Below are 18,858 nucleotides of genomic sequence, written 5' to 3' on the forward strand. Positions count from 1 at the left end.
CAGGTAATTATTTTTCAACCTCAGGTATATAATTTTATGCTTGTGGAGGTATATATTTTTCAACCTAAGGTGTGCCATTTTACTCTTCTGGTGGTTATAAATCAACCTGAAGTGTATTTTCAACACTTGGAAAGGTTATTTTTTATTAACGCCATGTGTTCCATGTTCTACCTTAAGTTATTATTTCGTAACCTCAAGTTTATATTTTTGCATTTTAGAAGCATTAATTTATCAACCAAAGATGCGACATTTTGCACTTCAGGCTTATGTAGCTCAACCTAAATTTTTTTAGCACTTACGAATGTGAGGTGCTATGCGGACCACCTAGTTTATTAATTTTTAGACTCACTATATAAAAAATATAATGTATATAAAGATATTATACATATATATTATATGAAGAATAATGTATATCATTAAATTTTTTTCACTAGTAGAGATCATTTATCAACCTGAAGTTTTTAATATTAAACCTTCGACAGTAATTGCTTCTTTTGTTAAGCTATAAAAGAAAGTTTCAAATGCATAATTCTTCTATAATTTTAATAGATTGAATTAAATCATCTTAAAACAACACTTATCCAAATTCTACTGTTTTATTGACAGTTAAATTATAAATGCTATTGTTAAATTATTTATGGGAACTCATACTCGTATTTTTAGAAGATAGTTGTCTAAGGTGCTTGAATTTTTAAAGCTATAAAACTACAAATTTCAATAATTAGTCAGCTGAAATTCAAATTACTTTTATTTAAAACTAAAATTTAATTTTTTTTGCAAACCAACAAAATTATTTTAAACACTGTTTCCGTCTACATGTTGAAACTTGTAATTATTGGAACCTAAGAGAAAAAAAAATACGAGTTAGTAAGAAAGTTATATTTACAATAATAGTGGTAGGTTTTGAAATATTAAAATATTAGAAATTGTTTTTTTATGATTTAAATTAACTGGATGAAATTAATTTTCTTTTTTAGATAAATAGTATTACTCTTCTGCCATTTCAATTCAATCCTCGTATTTAAAAAGCATGACAGGTATCACAGCCACAAAATAAAATACACTGAAGATAGTACTACCTTTAGCAACATTTACAAAAATTCAGATACATAATTCCAATCTTATTTTGAAATTTTAACACTTTTTATTTTTTTATACATCTGGTAACATTAACTTGTAAGTTTGATAATTAGATTTTCTTTCTTTGTTTTTTTACAAATCTTTAAACTCAATATACCAAGTCTATATTTTTAAACTTTTTGTCAGACTTCATGAAACTAATAGCTTTTTTTAAATTTTTGAAGCTGATTCTGAAAAGGACTTACGTTATTGTCAATCACATCAGAGTTTCTTAAAAGATAGTTATTTTAAAATTTTTTAATCAATGTAATCAAAAATCAACAATCGTTTAATAAATTAAAAATTTTATGTTATGTACCAATTTTTATTCTTTTTTTACACTCAATCGAATAGAACAAACTACAAGCTGATAAGGAGCATTTATTTTAAAATTGTGAGTAATTTTCATATGAAGAAAATGTCTAAGAGAGAATGATTTGAAATAATACTTTTAAAATAAGTTGAGTATAAAATCTCCTATATAACTTATAATACCGAGCAGAATAAAACTAATAGTTAGTTGTTACAAACACTTGTTTAACTATAAATACACATCCCATAGGATGAAATTCCAAAAAAAATGCATATTACTTTCAACAATAAATGTTTTTATTTGCAATTGATTTTATTCAATTCCGGATTAAAATTGCATACTATACTGACTCATTTCTAAAAAATTTAAGATTTCCGAAATTCGCAGGAAGTAGTAAAAGTAGTGAAACATAAACAGCTGCATAAAAATGCTCGTAACCTTGAGACAAATTGTCATATAAACTTGAAATCGGGTTTAATTTAATTCTGCTCAATATTCTAATAAGTAATAACAATATACTTAGTAAATAATTAAAGTGGGTAAATTGCGAAAAAATAACATGAAGTGAAAATAGCAGTTTTATGATCAAACATGAAGATGTGAGCTAGTACAGTTATTAGTTTTCAATAATCAAATATCTAGCACACTATTCTTATCAACAATTACATAAATTCTGTAGTTAATTAGTAGAGATTACTTTTTCTTTTAGGTATAAATTCAGATCTATTTCCTAGGGCAAGGCTGAGCAGTAGCTTGCTAGTCTCTTCGTCTGCGTTGCTGCGCATGTGCTATTTACAGCCAAGATCATCTCAGCAATATCAGGGAACTGGGGATAAGCCTTGTAAATATATATATACAGTGGTGGCCAAAAGTGTGGACACTTTTTGAAAGTTTCATGTTTTTCAACTTTGTGTGCTTGTGGAATATATAAATTTTCACTTAAATACAAACATTTATATATCAAATTGAAGGTAATTTAATGTAGAATTTAATTACTAATACAGTATTACAATATCTGTATTACAAAAAAAGTTATGCAATTTGTAGTAAGATCTATCTTAGATTTGCATTTTTTTAAAATGATACTTACACAATCAATACTTAGTAGGATAACCCTTAATTTTTAAGACAGCTTCACAGTTTCTTTTCATCGAGTGAACGAGTGTTTGGAGTTCCTCTTTCGTAATCACATGGTGCCAAGAATCAATTATAGTTTCACTTAGTTGTCTTTTATTGGATGGACGTTTTTTTCGTACAAGAATTTTCAAACGTCGCCACAAATTTTCAATTGGATTGAGATCAGGGCTGTTTCCTGGCCATGGTAATATATCTATGCCTTTATTTTGAAACCATGCTTTGCATACTTTTGCTGTGTGGCATGGAGCTGAATCCTGCTGAAAAATAAATGGTGCGTTGTTGGAGAAGAGATCCCTGATGGAAGGTATCAATTTTGGTTTCAGGGCAGTTTCGATGTATTTTTTGGCATTCAGGATGCCATCAATCACTTGAATTCGGCCCACACCATCTGCAGATATACATGCCCAAATCATGACATTTGTTGGATTTTTAGTAGTTGCTTCAATGCAATCAGGATGAAGCGCTTCACCTACTCTACATCTCACGTATTTTCTACCATCACTTCCAAAGAGCGATATTTTACTCTCATCACTCCAGATTACTTGCTTCCATTGATTTTCTGACCATTTAATGTGTTCTTTTGCCGACTTAACTCGTTTTTCGCGTTGCTTTTGATTTAAATATGGTTTTTTCCTTGGAATTCTAGCTTGTAGTCCAAATCCTGATAAGCTTCTTCTTATTGTTCTTGAACTTACTGCAATACCAGCTGCATTCATTTCACATCTAATGGCATCTGATGACATTTTTCTATCTTGAAGGCATAGCCATTTAATTTTTCTATCGGTAGTAGCACTTGTGCATTTTTTTCGGCCTGATTTGGCATCCTGAATGCCAAAAAATACATCGAAACTGTCCTGAAACCAAAATTGATACCTTCCATCAGGGATCTCTTCCCCAACAACGCACCATTTATTTTTCAGCAGGATTCAGCTCCATGCCACACAGCAAAAGTATGCAAAGCATGCTTTCAAAATAAAGACATAGATATATTACCATGGCCAGGAAACAGCCCTGATCTCAAACAAATTGAAAATTTGTGGCGACGTTTGAAAATTCCTGTACGAAAAAAAAGTCCATCCAATAAAAGACAACTAAGTGAAGCTATAATTGATTCTTGGCACTATGTGATTACGAAAGATGAACTCCAAACACTCGTTCACTCAAAGGAAAGACGCTATGAAGCTGTCTTAAAAATTAAGGGTTATCCTACCAAGTATTGATTGTGTAAGTATCACTTTAAAAAAATGCAAATCTAAGATAGATCTTACTATTAATCGCATAACTTTTTTTGTAATACAGATATTGTAATACTGTATTTATTATTAAATTCTACATTAAATTACCTTCAATTTGATAGATAAACGTTTGTATTTAAGTGAAAATTAATATATTCTACAAGCACACAAAGTTGAAAAACATGAAACTTTCAAAAAGTGTCCACACTTTTGGCCACCACTGTATATATATATATATATATATATGTATATATATATGTATATAAAGTTTATATTGTATACATATAAACAATATAAACTTCGCAACAAATATCCAAGCGATAATCATACAGCTATAGTAGTAGAACTTCAAAGCATAATTGCTATTTAAGAATTTATAAGAGAAATTATGAACATTTTACTCAATTAATCAGCTTGCATACTGCTACGTTAATACATATACATTTAAGCAAAATAAAAAGAATAGTTCTATTTGAATAAATTTCGAACAATGAAATATGCTGTGCATAACCTACTGTAACGATCCACCAGTAACGTTACCCTAAACAGCGACGAGAAATATTTCGATTGCTAAGCCTTCAACGACAGCCTCTAAGAATATCCTCCAACTTAAATTATTTAAGATCAGGACGTGTCTTTAAAACAAAAATAATAAAATTTAAGTTTGAAAATTGAAGCATATTTGATTAAAAGTGATAAAACTAAATTAATAAATGTCAAGCACACTAATGACTTCATATACCTCAATAAATACCTTACTCTCTTCAGTAGAAAAAAGGTATATTTTTTTATACCTCGTAAATACCTCACTCTCATTAGTTGAAATAAGGTTGATTTTTTTAAACCTTATTCAATGCCTCTTTTGCTACAAGTGTAAGAAGAACAACCTCGTATACCGTGAAAATCACCTCATCAGCCTGGTTGATTTGAAGTTGATTTTTAAACAACCTCAAAATAAGCTGAAGTATATATAAAACAACCTCGTACACCTTAATTACAACCTTTACGAGGTATAATTTTTATTGCTGTTTTCTCAGCAACTTCAAATATACCTCAAATCAACCTTGATACCTCAAAAATAAATCAAGTAAACCTTAAATAGGGGCCGCTACCAGTCACAAGAAAAACCTGAAAAAATTAATTTTGAATCAATCCCTCTCAATCAGAGCACTTATTTGCATTTGCCATCTTGATATCTTGCAATTTCTTATATTGATTTAGAAATGAATTAGTTTTCAAATGATTCTTATCTAAATTATTATAATAATAAGTGTCCTGTTTAAACTTATGTGGTTTTGTGTTTAGATAAATGTCGAAAATGTCTTACTGCTCCTTTAAAATTTTGAAATATGTATATATACGTCCCTCAGTAAGAGCACAGTTTTCAGTAGAGCAAGGAAATCTAGAATTACTGGCAGCGGTCAGTAAGTACTGAAAGACCGAAAAGATGGAAACCGAAAGACCGAAAGATGAAAAAAAATTCCAATTCACATCGCATTTTAGGAGAGTCGGTAAGGCATATGGGTGATTCTCACGAAATATGACAATTTACAGTCTCTTGCTTCAAGATCTAATACTATACTACTAAGAGAACTTTTTCTAATAAATTTTAATAAATAGCATAACTGTTAGTATTTTAAAATGACCCTGTACTAGCATTGACTGTTTTTTATATTTAAAAAATTTAATTGAATTTCAAAATGTCATTTTCCTGGTATGTGGCAAACGATATTTCCAATCATAACTAGCTTTAAAACATCCCATACATTTTTCAATATCTAATTTCTTTTATCTCAACCGTTGTAAGCATTTCTAGAATATATGCGGAGATTATTATTTACGAAAACTTTGGTGAAAAAAAATTTTTCTGTCAAAAATTTGTTTGTTACAAGAAATTCCTGGCTGCTTTTATTTAGTTATTTATAACCAAAATAGATAGCGCCAGCAATCAATATCTTATGTTAATAGATTAATTAGAATACCATCCTATCTTATTGCATGAATAAAGTACATAGTTTCTAGTTCAAAACCTATTTCAAAAAATTTTTCAAGGTAAGTAGGTTCTTATGTTGTCATTTTCCTGTATTCTTGAAGTCATTAATAACATAAACTATATAGGTTTACCTGAGTTATTTAAAAAAATCCTGTTGTTTTCTGCTGAATGTAAACATCTTTGGCGGAAATGTTAAATTAAAGTAAAGTTAAATGCTATATAATGGCAAATTGTCATTATCCTGGCTGTCGTTTTCCTGGCTTATGAATGCCAGGCCATTGAAATAGTTGCCAGAAAATTTTTTAGACAGTTGAACGTAAAGAGAGAAAGCAAAATATTAACCTAATACCAAGTTTATGTAAGATTGTAATATGCTTGAAGGTAATCAAAGTTATTTATTTATTAATTGATTGATTATTATACACAATTTTATTCTGTACATATCAGCAACAAAAACATTTTTGATATTTTCTACAGTGGATAAAATAATAAGTTTCAGCATTTCATGGTCCATCTAATGCAAAGGCTTAAATTGAGTTACTTGCTATTAGCTTAAAATGACTGTTTTTTTAACTTCGAAGCTAATATATCATTTTCCTGACATTCGAAATTTGGTGAATTTCTATCTTATTTTTTTTCTTGAGCAAATGTCAATAAACTACACTGCTGTCAGTAAGAAATTAATAAATGTAACTAAATAAATACACAAAAAAATTAGATTATTTTGAAGACTTTAAATTTGAAAAAATTTCCGAATTGTCATGCTTCCAAAGAATCACCCTATATCACTTTATCAATAATGCTGAAACTGACCTTTTGCGATGTACCGTTTTTATGAAAATACTTATGATATCGCTTTGAAATTTTTGGGGGATGATTGAGATTTTATCAGTTGTGATAATCTTTTAGCGTTAACAAAATTACTTTTTGAGTTATGAAAAATTTTTACTCAAAAATTATTAAACTTTTTGAAAAATCAAAAGTTCTCAGTTTATAATTTGTTGAAATATTTTTCCAAGTATATGTATTAGCAGTTATCACAGTGTATATATGTATCAGTAAATATTCTGTGGAAAAAAGAACTGAAGCAATATCTTGTTTAGATGCTACATCGTACATCGTACGAGGTCGTACATCGTACATCGAGAAAAGGTGCATCGAAAAAGGTCAGTTTTAGAATTTTTGGTTAGCCCTACCGATTCCGCTTAAAATATTCATAAACATTTTAAATAACATTTGGCATTTATTGAATAAAAATTAATATGATATTTTCATGAAGACAGTATTGGAAATATTAAAATATATTTACTAGTGATATTATTCGTTCTATGTTTATACTTGCTAGCTTTATGCTTTAAAAAAGTTTTTTCTTTTGATCTTTGCGTCTTATTCATCGTCTATCAAGCTGCTTTTTGGTTAATAATTTAGCTTTTTTTCTTCTCAAATCATTCTCAAAAACAGTTTTTCTGTATTCGCTTAGGCAATGTTTTCAATAAATTAGTGAAATTTATATTCAGAACGGGCGTAAGAATGCAGCAAACGAAGCATTTACTCAGATCCCACATTTCTAAAAGAGCCACGCACTAGTTATATTAAAAGGTGTGTTTATAATGTTAGTAAACATTCAGGTTTTTTCTAAGTAATTTTCAATGTTATAAATTTGAAAAAAAATGTGATTTCCATTGAAAGAATTAGTTTTTTTCATCCCTTTTTAGCAATGTTCTAACGTGTAAGAGAAGTCAGAGTCTTTTTAAAGATATTTTTAGCATTGAAAATCTTAAAAATGTCTTTTCCATTTAAGGCATATAGATAATAACCTAAACATGGCTGTTAAATTCAGTCATATTCCTATTTCTGGGTCATTCTCACTGAAAAGGTATAAATAGACTAAAACATTTTCTTGAATTAAAGTAATTAAGAAAGTGATAAAAATTACATAAATGCCTCTATTTATTTTTGTTATATGTCCTTATAATAATGGTCAAGTTTTCTATTTTATTTTTTACCAGATTTAAAATATTTTAAATTCTGCCTTGTCCACGGAGGAGATGTAATAGTCAAAGGAGGATACATTTTATGTTATAAAATATCAATGAAGACTAATTCATTAATTATTGGGTACAACTGATATGAGTTTAACATAAATAAGTAAATAATAAATAATATTTCATTATTAGAGATTGAGCTACTTCCGATTAATCATACTGCTATGAAAGGAAGCATCCATTTTTAACCTAGGTGTACAATTTTTAAGTAACTCTTACTGAACAGTAATAAATTAAAATGTAAAGACTATTGAAATAAAAATTCAGACTCCATATGAAAGTTGAGGGTACTCTTTCATGAACATTTCATGCAAGTTAAACATACTGACTTCCAAATAACGTTTTTTCTTTTTATCTTTTCTTCTTGTTATTGTTTCTTTTTTCCCTGGGCACAAACGGCTTGCTCTATCAATTTCCAGAAATTTAAGTACATTTAATCACGATTTTTCTGTTAAATCTTTTTCTGATACAGATTTTGAAGTTCCTTGCTCTTTTTTTTTTTACTTTCTTCAAACAATATAGGGTTTTCTTTTAATTTCTGACTAGCTTGTCTCATACTAAGTTTTTTCTGCTTCCTTCTCTTTTGCATTTGAACATTTGATTGCTTTCTTTTTTTTACATTTCGGTTTTGCCATTTTTTTCCTAAAATTTGAAGAGAAAAAAAATCTTAAACGTCACAGAAATTATTTAGAAAAATTGCCAATATTTAATTCTCCGATAAGAAAAAGTTAAGCTTAATTGATTTTCTTTAAAAATACAAACAAATTAACACATTTGTTCCTTTTTAAAAAATATCAATTAAAAGAAAATAGTTTTTTAATTATTAAAATTGTATTATGGTTATCTAACACATTGTCTCTTCCACTGACTGTGTCTTCTCCTCCGTGGACTTGTTATGTCCACGGAGGAGACAAAACTAGTTCTTGAATTTTACTGATTTTTAATTTTAAAGTTACAAAAATGGGGCAGTTCTTTTTATTAAATATACTATTTTTGCAATTGAAAATTCATCTATCAAAAATAAAATAATTTTCTCTTACCTTCTTTATGATGTCCACGGAGTATACGGTGAGAACTTTGCCAAACCCCAGTTGAACACAACAATCCAAAACTGACACCAAAGAGAACAAAAACAACTGATAGTTAACATTAGAAAATGGAATGGTTACCTTTCCCAGCAGCTGTCTTATAAGGATTTCGTATATGCATTTTTTATTGCATATTTACCGAACTATATTAATTGTCCATGGAGGGAGATTTCATTTTTGATGGACAAAGTTTACCAGTAATTTATTTAAAAAAAATAATTTAAAAAAAAAATATTAAATAAAAAGTTACTATAAACATTTAATTAGGTAAAACTACAAAAATCATTAAAATGACATTTAAATTGTTTAACAGCCATTAAAAATTATTTTGTGTCACAGACGCTGGGACGTCCACGGAGGGGATTTTGAAGTTATGTTTATCATAAAATAAGAATGAAATATTAAATGCATTTAGCAGAAATGCATATGATTTGTTAGTTAGAACTTTACGAAAAATGATGAAGAAAAATATTAAGAAATCTGCTGTATTTCCTAATATTTATTACTAAGGGACTTAAAAAATGACCTTTTTGTGAGAATGACCCTTCTATGGGCCTTGCACAGTAAAACTGATCAAAATCCAAGTAATGGAATTAGAAAAGGAAATATCAAAATATTTTTAGTTGATAATTTAGACGAAATCCTTAACATGTTTTTTCAAAGCCAAGGAAAATGAAAAGTCACAGTTTAAGTGCCTCACACTTGAAGCAAACTGCAATTTTACACAATTTTGTCGTAAAGAATTATCTGGGCTTTAAAGCGGACAAATAACTAATATATTTAAACAATTATTAAACTTTTTTTAAAAATTTTCGATTTGGTGATATTTTCCGCCCAGATGAAAATTATCAAAATCAATGTCTTATTTTCATTTTCTTGAGAATTTTTATGACCTTAGATAATGTAGCATTGGAGTAAGTTTTTAAATATTTAAAAATTAGACATTTTCAAAACGTTTTCCACTTTGATATTTTGAAATATTTTCTGAATAAACATAGAGGGCGCTTTAGGCTAAACTTGACCTAACAGTCATGAGAAACTGTTGTAAACACACATGAATTGTTCGATAAATCATTCATTATCCCTCAGACTAAGATTTCGTTGTTTTCCTCTTCCTGTAACGCAAATGCGAGTTAGTTCCCTCAAAAAAGTCCTCCACGAAGGAAAATTTCTCCCAATACTTGATCCAAGATACCTTTTGTCTACTGGATTGGGTTCGAAATTACAAGGCTACGGAGTTAACATTAGTAGACAAAAACCCAAAATTGGGTTGGCTATTCAACGATGGTTATAAAATAAAATCATTCATTAAACTGAATCAGTATGATAAATTTTAAAATAAAATATCAGAAAAACATGAAGTTTTTTTGTTTTTAATAATGAAATTTAAAAAAAAAAAATAAATAAATTATTAACCTAGCTAATTATAATATGCAATTTATTTCTATAATATAGATCGGACCTAGTAGAACCCAGGGACAGAATGAGGGACCTAGCAGAAAGAAAAGATTAAAAGGGTCCTAAGCGATGTTTTGTTTAGGGCCTGGCAAATTCTAGCGACGACTTTGTCGATAACAATTATAATATGATATTTTTTTTCTATTTTGATTGGCAACAAATAGTGTATCCCAATAAAAAGAAAAATCTTATGGTAACGAAAACTTTCTCCTAGCATTTGTGAAAACTTTGTGATGGATTTTTTGTAGCTTTGTGAGGTTAGATTGAAGATGCGCGCGCCTTCTGGTTTCTCCTCCGATTGGATGAAAGAGTAAAGAACATTACCCGCCTCTCGATTGTTGAGTTCAGTAGAAGAGAATCTCTCTAAGTAACAACATGGAACGAATACGTTGTCTTCCGCGAATCATCTTATTCCTTTTTTACATCAAATCTCTACCACGTAAGTTTCTTTTCACAACAATCACTATTTTTATTTGCATTGGAATTCAAAAATATATATATTTATAGCAATATATAAGTACATGGAAGCGCTAAATTTAAATTTTATCATTTAATAATTTCACATTTGGTTGCGCATCTCTGATAAAATACAGATTGCCTAGGAAAAGAAATAGAACTGTGCTTAGGTAAGCACTAAATAAATTTTAAAAATTCATTCATCACAGTATTTTGACATGGTGTTTTTATGCGAGTATTTTTAAAAGTATTTGTATTTTGACATCTCGAAATGAAATCGTTGTTACTTAATGATTCATGAGAACAATGTATCAAACAACAGTATGTAATAAAGTATCAAATAACATTTTATAATGTGTACCATACGAAACTTGAATAATTTTATAGCGAATCCAAGAATAAAACTTACTTTGTACTGACTGCGAGTTAAGTTGAAACCATATAAAAAATTTATTGAAAAGTCAAAATAACTTGTAAAATTTGAACTATCTATCGATATTTAATTAAAAATATCGCTAAGTTCTACTAGTTTGTTCAGAATAAATAAGCGATAATTCACATTTTTATTAGTTTCTATCTAGTTACGTTACATCATGTAAAAAAAATTTTTGACAAATTTCCTATTATCAGTGTAAATTTGGAGAATTGATTTTCGTTTCTCTAATAACAACATAACAATTTTCTCACATTTCTTGCGTGATGTATGCATTCAAAATTTTGATAGTCAAACACTATCTCGATTTAGTCATCTCTGTAATCTATGAAATATAAATTTTCGAGTGCAGAAAATTTTCACTTTTCATTTTTGCAATTGACGTAATTGATGAAAGATGCATGCTCATGTTTTTTTAAAGTAATTAAAGGGAAAGTCCTTTTAATATACAGTACCGTTCAAAAGTTTGTTTGCAGACCATTGAGGAGAATCTATAGTGTCCTTCATGAACAGTAGAAAAATTTGAGATGAATATTGTTTAATAACTGTTTGCTTCCTATAACGGCATGTATTAATGGTTATTAAATGAGTTAAGTCATTTAAAAAAACTCAGTTTCACTATTTTGCAGCTAATTTTGAAATCTCTATAAAATTGGAGACAGCAGCTGAAAAGTTTAATTTCAAACAAAGTTTAATTGAGAAAAACTTGATAAATTTAATACCATTGATAAGAATCCAACTATCTGCATGTCATGTTCTATAAATAATATTAACTCTTTAAAATATTTTTAATTATTTCTAAAATAATTTGCTTTTGAAAATTGATAATTGGATTAAGGCATTTTAACTTACAAACATATATTACGAATCAGTAGTTTTAGTAAACAGATCCAACAATTGTGCTCTGCTGCTTATATTGTTATAAAAATATTTTATTTATTTAAAAATATTTATCGCATAAATAGCATCTCCATTAAATATCTTTTCTTAATTGAAAAAATTAATAGGAGATTTGCTAAACATCGCAATATGATATGGGTACTGTAAGGTCTAACATAGATATCTATTATGGTATACCTTTATTATCCGTATCGAAATAAGTTTATTTTCCGGGTTCTTAATGGAGCGTAATGTGTTTCACGGCCTCCAACTCCAGTTAATGCCCAACACTTGTCAACACGTTTGTATATGTTTTAATAGATATCTATGTTAGACCTTTATAGTACCCATATCATATTGCGATGTTTAGCAAATCTCCGTTAATTTTTTCAATTAAATTACCAGAGTATTCTTCAAAGTATTTATTTAATAATTTAATGTATTAATCGGAATAAATCTACATAGCAAAAGATATTTAATACAGATGCATAGTTTAAATTGGAGAATTTTAATAATTTATGCACAAACAATTTAGTCACGTGGAAGTTACGAAATTGATTAAAATTCTCATATAATTAACGGATACCTTATTATATGCCAATAACAGTTCAGTTTTACGTTTCGCAATCATTGAACATTTGAATCTGAAACATTTTCATGTTTACATTTCTTAATTTTTTTTTTCCTTTGGAGATACTCAAATTTCTGCTTTGCGTTATTATCGATTTCTTTTTTTTTCAAGTCTGCTCTTACTTAGAGAAAATTATAATCAATTTAAATGTCTGAAAATCTCCAAAAAAATTTTTTCTATAATTAGGCTTTTAGAAATTTATTCAGGGAAAAGTTACTTCCCTCTAAATCTCTTATGAATCGTTAACTGAAGAATACAAAAGGAAAGCTTTTAAATTGCATTCATTTTTCCCAAAATAATTCTAAAATAAATTCGAAAGAGTATAAACGAAGTAAAAAAAAATTGCTTTCTAAAAAAGTATTTTCCATAACTGAGTCATAGAAAAAGCGAAGAAAAATTTTATTCCTAGAAGTTTTTCATATAATTACTTAGTTTAATAAATGCAAAGAAATACATTTATACTTAAAAAAAGTTGAAACAGGAAATTTGCATAATATGTATATTAACTATAAATTGCGTAATCCGAATATTTATTTTAACTTCAGTTTATTTATACACAGTTATAAATACTCGAAATGAAAGATTTTAGTTTTTCCTTTTTTAAGGATTTATTACCAAACTAAATATTGAATTAATAAATTCTTATTTCAATTTTACTTAGAAAATACTTTCTAAAGAAATTGGTTCCATTCAAGGAAAAATTCTTCACTAAAGTAATCATTGTACACTGCTAGAAAAATTAGATTCTATTGAGCTCTACCTGCAACTTAAGAGTACATTTAATAACGTAACAAGTTGACTTAATATTGCATTAAATTGAACCATATTATCGAGAAAATTAATCCATCTTAAATTGACAATGTGGAACAAAGGCTTAATACGAATGGAAATATGATCTGATTTAACAACTTATTAAAGGCATTCTGGTTTAATCTTCCTTTATGAGAGTATATTACCTTTTAGAATTTCTATTATGTATCTTATTGAATTTTTGAAAACTTGAGTAGGCAACTTTTTTGGATATAAATTCAAACCATGCTTAAGAGAAAACTAAATATTTATTATACATTGACACTAGTGACGAATAGAACTATTTCAACAACAAAAATAATTGTTTCTAAAACTGATTTAACCACGTTTTTTCATTAACCGCGTTTTTCATGAATTGTCGAAAACTTCACTTGGTTCATTTCAACGATCAGTTCTAATTTTGGAGCATATATTAACGCATAACAATGGATCATTCACTTATGCTATTGAAACATGAGAATTTAGAAAAACTTGCTGAAATTTAGACCGTTATAATATCACGGTCTTCATAAAAAAATATTCTGAAATAATTACCAGAACAGAGTTAGTGTCATATTTATTGCATTTCAAACAGTATAAGCTTAAATAAACACAAGAAATTATGTCGGCACGTGCACTAAAAAATAAACCCTCGAAAATCATGATTTTTTATTTCGTTTTGGGCGAAAATTTAATATTTTTTACGCATTGACACCAGTGACAAGTAGAACTACTTCAAAAATGAAAAAAAATGGTATTTATTACTTAATTAACCAAGTTTTTTCATTAACCACATTTTTCAGGAATTTCCTAAATTTTTCGAAAATTTCACTTGATCAGCGATAATTTATAATTTTAAAGAACTTATTAAACCATGTCATTCATTTATGCATTTGAAATATATAAATTTAGAAAAACTTGCTAAAATTTTGACCATTATATTCTCACGGTCCTCAAAGAAGAATTATTCTGAAAGAATTACCAGAACAGAGTCAGTGTCATTAAATTTATTGCATTTCAAAACGTTTGAACTGCAATAAATGCAAAGACACGTGCAAGGTAGAAAATGAACATTAAAAAAAATTTCCGAAACCATTTCCTGAGAAATGTTCACAGGAAAAGTTTGACAAATTGAGAAAATTACTGTCTTAAATTTTTTTAGAAGGCCAGTTTCATCAAAATCTCACGATTTAATAACAAAAATTGATAAACAGCACATTTAAGTAGAAAATAAAATCCTAAGATAAAGTGTATGAGGGAATAATTACTCAGTTATAGCCAAGAATTCTGGAAGCCTGTCAGTCATGAGAGTTGAATATTTAAGAGCTCCTGTTTCGTCAAAACTCACGAGAGCTCATGATAAAATTATTTTCTAAAATAGCTGAGTACAGTTAACAATTTTACTGTTTACAAAACTGAGTTTTATTTCTATTGCAATTCAGAAGCATCTAACTATATTTTTTGTATGATCACTGAACAAAATCCAAAAATAATTTTCATTACTGCAGCTCTTTAAGGGGATTTCGAAGATTTAAAATTTAAAGAAATTTCAATTCAGCTTTAAAATGACATCAGGTTTCAAAATATAGTTATCAGCTTAAAACCACTTGGTAGAATAATTATATGTTCAAATAACCGTGTATTAACTGCTTTCACCGAATACGGTTAAACAACCAGAGTTTTCTCACAAACTAGGCGCACCTAATGAAGCCACTTTGTTCATCGCAGATGGGTACATATAGCAGTGATGGCCAGTCTCATGACTGGTAGAACGGTGGTTCGAGACCCAACGTTGGCACCTAAATATTTCCTTCAACACATGAAGAGTTTCCGGAGTCATTTACTCCTCAATTTGTGATCCTTTACTATTGGAATGCGATACTCTCATTCATGCATAGATGACAGCGCTGTAAAGCTGCTAATCTTTCTAAATATCTGTTTTTATGGTTTTGAAACTATGCTAGTTGTAAATGGCTTAAAAACCATGTAGTTTTGTTTTCATGTTTTTTTTAATTATACTAGTTGTAAATTGCTTTAAAACCATTTAGATAATAAATGTTCTTCACTTTAAACTTCATGGTTAATTGGATGGACAGACTGCTGCCGGTTATACTACTATAATTAAGGAATTAAAATTCTACCAGTGTAATAAAGGGCAATTCCACTGTCATGTACATGACAATCAGATAATAATTTCCCTAAAATTTATCATGCTATTTAAGAGTTTGTTTTCTTTAAAATTAATGTTGATACAAAGCCATTAAAATATTAGTTTGTACCACGTGTAGGACATTTAAAGTCAAGGACTTGTAAGTTCTATTATGAACTAAATTACATTTCTGTTCTATTTATATGGGTATTAAAAACAAAAAAATAAGTATTTTAAAAGTAAATGATGCAAACTAAATAAAACATAAATTGTTAATTGAGAAATAATTATCGAAACTGCGAAAAAAAGTTTGAAAAAATAACATATACAAACTTTATTGATGCCCACTTTTTTAATATGGCAGAAATTAAATACATAAAAGAATAAACTTACCGCATAATTAAAATTAATAGAAATTTATTTTTAACTTAGTTTTACTCAAAGAAGTTTTTTACAGGTTTTAAAAAGCAAATACAATCGAAAATGAATAATAAAATGAGAATTTTTTTTAACCGAAAATGTTTAACAATTTCGAAAACGATATGAAGTTTTAATTTTTTTTAAATACAGATAATCTGGCACTTTAATCAAGCAAAATGATTAAATGCTTTTTCTTGAAGGTAAGAAATTAAATTCAATTAATTATAATACAATTCTAGCGTGGAAAGTTTAATAATTTACAACTTTTCATAAATGTGAGTAGCAAAAGATAATATTAATACGAACCAAATATATTAAAATAAATCTGGCGTATTAATCTGGTAAATCTGGCGTACTAAAAAGTAATAGTATTGGGGAATTTTAGTTAAAATCTTAAATCTTATAAATCCCAATTAGTGAATTTGGTGTAAGGAAATAGTATTGATTGACCTCCAGCTTATAAACTCATGATTTAAAATTTTAATAGACTAGTTGAGATAAATTTTAAAAGAAGTATGGTTGAAAACATTTAATAGTGCTGTTATTTTTCAGGGAAATTCCAGCGGTTATCTGTCATTAGACATGTATAAAATAATGAATATTCCAGTAAAAAAAAGTCACGATAACCTGTATTATGCACTGTAAGAAGTTCTGATTGCCACCATTTTTGGTGTTGAGATAAACTAAATATATTAAGTATAGAACTGTAATTATTTTGCAAAAAATTATATAAAATTGACAAAACAACTGTTCGAAAGAATTAGTGCGAATATATTATTAAAAATATGTTTGTTTTTAAAACAAGATATTTTTGTGAGGAAGATTCTAAATGCTCATAAAAATACGCAATGTCAGTAAACAGAAAGAAAAATCAATAAATAAAATTGTTGCAGTGAAAAGGTAAATGAAAAATTGTGACTACATGCAATAACAAGAGTTAACCTCAACACCGAAAATGGTACCAATTATACACCAAATCAGGGTTAACCACATCTTTTAAAGTGGTTGCAAAAGTGAGAGATATCTAGATGTTTTAATCTATTTAAAGGAGGGGGCAAACAAGAACTCAGAAATAACTTTGTAATTCACCAAAGAAAGATAAATTTTTCAGTAGTCTTTCAAAATCTTAGCTAATACTCATTTATTTTTGCAGCTCATGGGAACCCTGAAATTGTTTTCTAGTGTGGATACCAAATGTGATTTTAATATAGTCTTATTCATTTTCGTAACTGTATAACAACTTCTAATTTTCCCCATTACCCCCCGGGGAATTTCCTTTCAGGCATCCATTGAAAAAGAAATGGATAAATTGAAAGAAATTGCCTTTTAGTGTACTATATTTTTTTGCTTTAAGAACCCCAATCACACAAAATAAAAGGCATTTTTTATACAGGAGCAACAAAAAAAATGTAAAATTTAAATTTAATAAATTCCAAACATGTCCATGTAAACATGTTTTTTTAAATTGACCATAAACTTTCCTGTTTTCGGGGAATTGCTCTAAATAAAAGTTTCTATAGTGACTTTTAAAGAAAATATAGAGAATAAAAGGATTTCTTTTTCATCACTTACAATTTCAGTACTCATGTTTACTTTTTAATTTTTAAACTTAATTTCCATTTGTATGTGTAGAATTTAATACTAAATATTAGGAGCCCTAAATAGTAACGATGCCATTTATCGACTTAAGAAATTACGATAAAAAGTAATATCTGCACAATAGAAATACTTTTCTAGGAAAAGTTATATTATGATTTGTTAAAATATTAAAAAAAATATTTTTCAGTAACTATTGTTACAGGACTTTTCAAAGATCATATCATCGAAGAAATATGCAAATTTTTTCTTAATATTTATGCCATAATTATTTAGGGAATGTCATTTGGGTTGTGTCCAATTACTACTTTTTAGAGCTACATTACGTACTATTATATTCCTAGCACACATATTTCATTGGCTTTTGTACTTTGTTTTTTAATTTTTGTACTTATAAGCCTTTGGAAAATGATTAGTTACGAGCGCATTAACTAGATTGAAACATGAACAAATATGTTATTGTAAGCTTTTCTTAACAAATCTCGATTACTTAAGAATAACTAGTAAACGTATTTATAATTATAATTGTTAGGAGAGTTATTTTTAATACAATTTCTAAGAAATATTTAAAAATAATTTTGCTTATTATTTGAAACTGTTTCGAAGCTAAATCAAACTGAAATCAACGTTAGAAATATGAGATTTTACTTTCAAAGAATTTTTTAACAAGAAAAATAACTCGAATATATTAGAGGCGTACTATTGTATATATAAAAAGATTTCTTCCATTTCTTGTGGGTTACGAAAAAAAGATTAAAAATTTACTTTTGACAAAAAGTAAATACATAATAAATATATCAGATTTTTTATCAGTTAAAAAATTCCTTGAATTCTCTTCAGATTTTTTTCTCAGTTTAAATTCTTAGAATAAATCCTTATTTTTAAAATATTATCCTATATTTTAGAATATTGAATATGTGATCAATACTAAAATTTTATTTTAAAAATATACGAATTTTCCGTTTTATTTTTTAAGTAAAATAAATTTTTAAAGGAAATGTGATTCTCTGAATAATGTTTGAAACAAATTTTCCATCTTTCAATTTTATTTAAAATTTATGTTTTTAGAAAAGGAAATTATTGAGAATAAAAGCACCTTTAATTATACTAGTTGTAA

The 18,858-nt window shown here is 27.8% G+C and overlaps 1 protein-coding gene across 1 annotated transcript in view; it reads left to right on the forward strand.

Moving 5' to 3' along the window:
• The first annotated feature begins 10,635 nt into the window (after window positions 1–10,635).
• The window catches only part of LOC107455558 (uncharacterized), a 254,805-nt gene continuing 246,582 nt past the window's right edge, over window positions 10,636–18,858 (forward strand). The window contains exon 1 of the mRNA XM_016073175.3: window positions 10,636–10,827. Coding sequence (XP_015928661.1) covers window positions 10,764–10,827 — 64 coding nt within the window. The 5' untranslated portion in view covers window positions 10,636–10,763. The remainder of the gene's footprint in view (window positions 10,828–18,858) is intronic.

Source organism: Parasteatoda tepidariorum, chromosome X1, assembly GCF_043381705.1.
Source record: "Parasteatoda tepidariorum isolate YZ-2023 chromosome X1, CAS_Ptep_4.0, whole genome shotgun sequence".
NCBI classification, from domain to species: domain Eukaryota; kingdom Metazoa; phylum Arthropoda; class Arachnida; order Araneae; family Theridiidae; genus Parasteatoda; species Parasteatoda tepidariorum.